This window comes from Penaeus japonicus, unplaced genomic scaffold, assembly GCF_977035675.1.
Source record: "Penaeus japonicus unplaced genomic scaffold, GWHDUDI00000001_assembly GWHDUDI00000036, whole genome shotgun sequence".
Classification (NCBI taxonomy): Eukaryota; Metazoa; Arthropoda; class Malacostraca; order Decapoda; family Penaeidae; genus Penaeus; species Penaeus japonicus.
Window position 1 is genome coordinate 15,737,469 of NW_028234438.1, and position 5,000 is coordinate 15,742,468.

At 47.3% G+C, this 5,000-nt stretch overlaps 2 protein-coding genes and 1 long non-coding RNA gene across 6 annotated transcripts in view; all 3 read left to right on the forward strand.

Moving 5' to 3' along the window:
- LOC122243682 (cytochrome P450 2L1) overlaps window positions 1-1,417 on the forward strand; it is a 13,617-nt gene extending 12,200 nt beyond the window's left edge. For all 4 annotated transcript variants that reach the window (XM_086531606.1, XM_086531607.1, XM_086531608.1 and 1 more), the window contains exons 10-11: window positions 1-12; window positions 453-1,417. The exon at window positions 1-12 is cut by the window's left edge and continues 133 nt beyond it. In XM_086531606.1, the coding sequence (XP_086387732.1) occupies window positions 1-12; window positions 453-637 (197 nt within the window). In that variant the 3' untranslated portion in view covers window positions 638-1,417. The remainder of the gene's footprint in view (window positions 13-452) is intronic.
- A 1,256-nt stretch (window positions 1,418-2,673) lies between these two features.
- The window catches only part of LOC147467417 (uncharacterized), a 3,077-nt gene continuing 750 nt past the window's right edge, over window positions 2,674-5,000 (forward strand). Inside the window, exon 1 of the mRNA XM_086531614.1 lies at window positions 2,674-5,000. This exon is cut by the window's right edge and continues 750 nt beyond it. Within this exon, the coding sequence (XP_086387740.1) occupies window positions 3,198-4,313 (1,116 nt within the window). The 5' untranslated portion in view covers window positions 2,674-3,197 and the 3' untranslated portion in view covers window positions 4,314-5,000.
- LOC147467418 (uncharacterized) overlaps window positions 4,440-5,000 on the forward strand; it is a 1,311-nt gene continuing 750 nt past the window's right edge. The window contains exon 1 of the long non-coding RNA XR_015190588.1: window positions 4,440-5,000. This exon is cut by the window's right edge and continues 750 nt beyond it. This is a non-coding gene — a long non-coding RNA (uncharacterized LOC147467418).

Genomic DNA, 5,000 nt, shown 5'->3' on the forward strand with positions numbered 1-5,000 from the left:
CATTTTCTCTGGGTGAGTTTTTTTTTATGGATTTATGCTTATGATATAAAGTAAACAGGAGGATTGTAATATGATATATAAAGGATGACTGTATGATGACAGTAGCGGAGCTCACAGTGCCATAAGAATATTGGGGCACACGAAGGTCAAAGTTACCTTCCACTCCTACTTTGAATCCTACGAATCCACGGCAGCACGAGAGAGAGAGAGAGAGAGAGAGGGAGGGAGGGAGGGAGAGAGAGAGAGAGAGAGAGAGAGAGAGAGAGAGAGAGAGAGAGAGAAAGAGAAAGAGAAAGAGAAAGAGAAAGAGAAAGAGAAAGAGAAAGAGAGAGAGTGAGAGAGAGAGAGAGAGACAGACAGACAGACAAACAGACAGAGAGACAGACAGAGAGAGCAAGAGATAGAGGAAAAGATCATAACCTCGGCCGTTTTTTTTCCCCTCTCTCTCCCAGGACGTCGCCAGTGCCCAGGAGAACCTCTCGTCCGAATGGAGCTCTTCGTCTTCTTCTCTGCTCTGGTGCAGAACTTCACCTTCTCGGTTCCCAAAGGACAGGAACTCGACCTGGAGAAAAACCCACAGGATTCCTTCCTGAACATGCCGAAGGACTTGGAAATTGTCATCACAGAGAGACCGTAGAATCAGGAGGATTACCTTTATGATCTTTTGTTGTTTCATTTTTCGTGTAGTCATCTTTCTCCGATTTATTTTAGCTTAGCTGTTTTCGAGGCCAGTATTGTGTTGTTATTGTGCTATTTTCTTGTCTAAACAATTACTGAATCATACCATTCAATTCATACATATAAAAAATGTCGTAATTCTGCATCTAAAAACTCCATTATTTAAAATTATATATTTGGTTATTCTATCTGTTTTAGAACAAAGCTGTATTCAAAGTTCCTTAGATTAATACAGACGATTCGTTACACAGAAAACAATGTAAAGATTATTAGATGATTTGCCATATATTTAGTGTCCTAATCACCTTCTATAATTCATTATATAAGACTTTATATCAACAAAATGTATTTGACATTATGCTAAAACATTGGGTTCTTAACCTATGGAACGGGAGAGGAATTTTGGGAGTACGTGATTTTCTCAAAATACTTCGTTTTTGAATGCGCCGGTTTAAATTCAGTAATTGGAAAATTGTGTATGATTATGTTTTTGTACTTCTTTCCTTATGCAATCATATACATTGCCTTACATTATCACCAATGTTAATTATTAGCTGCAACTAATTGTATAGTTGCAATGGTTTATAAAGTGTAAATGGTAGTAGCTAATCACATAGTCTTTCCTTATGATAGTAACTGGTTTCTATCCTCACTAGTTCGTAGGTTCACTGATTGAAAATGTTTGTCTACTCCACATGTATAATGCAATTTATACCTCATAAACCAAGTCGATAAACAATACATTTCTTTTTAACCTTCTCGGCACTGCATTCTGGGTCATGGACACGTGACCAACACTGAAAAGCATCAAAGGATACATCAGATTATTATAGTTGAGAACCTGACCTAAGTAAGTAAAGCATAGCGGTCAGAATAAGGTCAAGGTAGCATTATGACATCGAGTGTACGGGGCAAGCGAACACGTAATGGTGTTTTAAATGATAAAATCACTTATTTCACACAAATATCACTTTTCTTCTCTCTCTCTCTCTTACTCTCTTTCTCTCTCTCTTTCTTTCTTTCTCTCTCTCTTTCTTTCTCTCTCTCTTTCTCTCTTCTCTCTTTCTCTCTCCTCTCTCTCTCTCTCTCTCTCTCTCTCTCTCTCTCTCTCTCTCTCTCTCTCTCTCTCTCTCTCTCTCTCTCTCTCTCTCTCTCTCTCTCTCTCTCTCTCTCTCTCTCTCCTCCCTCTCTCTCTCTCTCTCTCTCTCTCTCTCTCTCTCTCTCTCTCTCTCTCTCTCTCTCTCTCTCTCTCTCCACGTGTTATACCGTTTAAGGGAATCGAAATTAAGATCCTTCTCTATCGGCAAACCCTAATACTCAAGATAATCCGAAATACAGTTAATTGACGGCCGTGCATGATTTCCTTTGTCTCATTTGCCAGTTCCATTAGCTATTCAAAAAGTTATTAGCGAAAAAGTAGAAGACATAAGATGACTCGTGAATTATGCTTGCCTATCACACGCAGATGCTTGTATATTGATGCTGCTGTTTTTTTTTTTTTTTTTTTTTTTTTTTTTGCCGGGCGAATATATGATCATAACAGACTTTGTTATCCGGTTAATGGGAGAATTAACAACTGTACATCGGTGCATTTTTTTTTCTTTTTTTTCTTTTTTTTTTACTGTGAAATGTAAAAATAAAAAGGTAAAAACGTAAAACAGCTACAGTAAGGTAGTAACAATAAATCTTTATTTTTTTTCTTCTTTGGTTATTGCCTTCCGTTCCCGTGTTTATATTTTTGCCTAAATGATTATATGTTTTGAATAGATAACGGTTACTGAGGATAGATTACGGAGTATTTGGTGGATAGATTAAGAGCCGACGATAGATTAAACCTAATTGGTGAAAGTTTGAGCTTAAGTGTTGCCTGATTACGTGTTCTTGCACGGAAAGGTATTGGATCCTCGAGTAATAACTGATTCACAAACGGTCTTCAGTTATAATGGTAATTATTTGTGTATGTGTCTGTGTGTACATACATACATACATACTGCTACGCCAGTGGGTCTTTGTCTCTGTGCGAAACATGTGTTACTAATAAACTGATGTAAGCTGGACAAACATGACGTAATGTCTGGGCAAGCGGCGCGGAAGGAACGAGGACAGGAGAGACGCAGTTAGCTGCTGCCCCTGGGAAGACCTCGCGTGTGACCCTTGTGACCTGATATACTTTGTTGCCCTGTTATAAGCTGTATTGTGCAGTGTGATGTGCTGCTTTCCCCCCTGTATGGTGCCTATAGAAAAGTGTACGGGTAAATAACTAGTGTAAATAAAGGAAAGACGGTTATTGTGTGTTTATTTCGTGCCCTGCCTTGCCACGTGGTGTGGCCCTTCGTGGTGTTCTGGGACGCTGTGGTGTTCGGTGCCTCTTGGAGCTGTTCTGTGTTCACGACCCTGTGTTTAGCACGCCGTCTGCCTAGCCTGCCTCGTGTTGGTGGCAGATAGCGAGGTGGCCGGCGTAACATTGGTGTCAGAAGTGGGATTTGTGATAATTGAACAGTGAGACGCGCCGATTTATCATGGCGTCCAAAGATGGCGGCAGCCATGAGGGAGAGGAGGCAGGCACGAGTGAGGTGAAGCCGAGCCAGATGGACCTGATCACTGCCATGCTGGCCGGTATGAGGGAGGAAATGGCACAAAGGGCTCGTGAGCAGGAACAAAGGGCAGAGGAACAGTTCTGCCATCTTGTTGAGATGCAGGCAAGGAAGGCAGAGGAACAGTTTTGCCATCTTGTTGAGGTGCTACAGGGCAATCTCGCATCTGTGAAGATGGAAACGCAGCAGTACACCGACAAAGCGTGCGGCAGCGTGAAGAGTGAACTGCTGGAGGAGGTGCAGACTCTGAAAGGCGAGGTTCAGGGCCTGAGGGAGGAGGTGAAGGCAGAAAAGCGGCGTCACGAGGTAGCAACGTTGTACGCGGAGAAGGCAGACGAGGTTCTGGCAACAGATGCCAGACTGTCAGATTTACTGGGGTCTGCCTGGGGTCCGTGGCAGGAAACCCCCGGGCCTCGCAGCGTCGTGTCGGAGCCGGTGGCCGCTGCAGGAGGCTGGGGACCTATCGGAACCGCTCCCTTGGGGACAGGTGGTGGCAAACTCGGACCCGGTCAACCCGCCTCGTTGCCTCCCTCACCCCCTCCCTCCCCTCCGGGCGTGTTAGTTCACGGCACGCGTTCTCCACCCCGCAGCCCCTCGGCCTCCAGACATTCTGTGAGGCGTAAACTGGCGGAATACGACGGGAAGGTGGCCTGGGAGGCATATGTCGCCCAATTTGAAATGCTGCCACCTGCCCAGGCCTGGAATCAGGAAGAGAAGGCACTGCAGCTGGTAACAGCGCTACGGGGCCCCGCGGTGGAAGTGTTGGGGCATCTGCCGCCATCCCAACATGCCTCTTACACCGGCGTGGCGGAGGCTTCGCAACGCCGTTTCGGCCATCACCACCAGGCCGAGGTATATCGGGCCCGCTTGAAGAAGCGGACTCGTGAGCGTGGAGAGACCCTATCCCAGCTGGCGCAGGACGTGGAGGCGCTGGTAAGGAGGTCGTACCCTACGGCTGCAGAAGAGATGATCGTGGTACTGGCCCGCGATTTCTTTGTCGACGCTTTGCAGGACCAGCAGCTGCAAATCTACGTCAAGTAGGCACACCCTGAGGACCTGCAGGTGGCGCTGGCGAGGGCCTTGAAGTTCGAGGCCTTCCTGAAGGGAACCAGTGGCCTAGAGCCGGCCGCCCAGAACCGCCGTGATCTCTGGGGCCGGAAAGTGAAAATGAAGGCAGTGTCGAGGAGGGTGAGCCCGTACAGATTCCACGGCTCGTGTTGGGGCTGTGGCGAAGAAGGGCACAGACGCAGTGCCTGTCCTAAGGCTAAGGAAGTGGTACAGGCGGAAAACTCGGACAGGCTGGAGAAGGGGGCCGAAACCCAGCCGTCCTCGGTTCCTGGACCCCGACTTGAGTAGCTGCCGTCGCAACCAGCTATGCAGGTGGGAGGCTCAGTAGATGGGAAGCCATGCCGCCTGACAGTGGACACTGGGGCTGAAAAGACCCTAGTGCGGCTTGGTATGTTTGGCCACTACGCGACTTCCAGACGCACCACAGAGACTGTGTGGTGTCATGGGGCATTGTGTGCAGCTCAAGGGGCAAGTGGAGGCTCGTATCGGCGTGGGCAGCGCGGTGCAGCGGCTGCTGATGTATGTCGCTGATCGGACGAACCATGCTTGCTGGGCCTTGACTACCTGACGCAGAGTAATGCGTGTGTCGACCTTGGACGGAAGCTGGTGAGGATGCACGGTGATGATGTGTCCTTGCTTCCGAAGGTTGGCTGTGCAGAG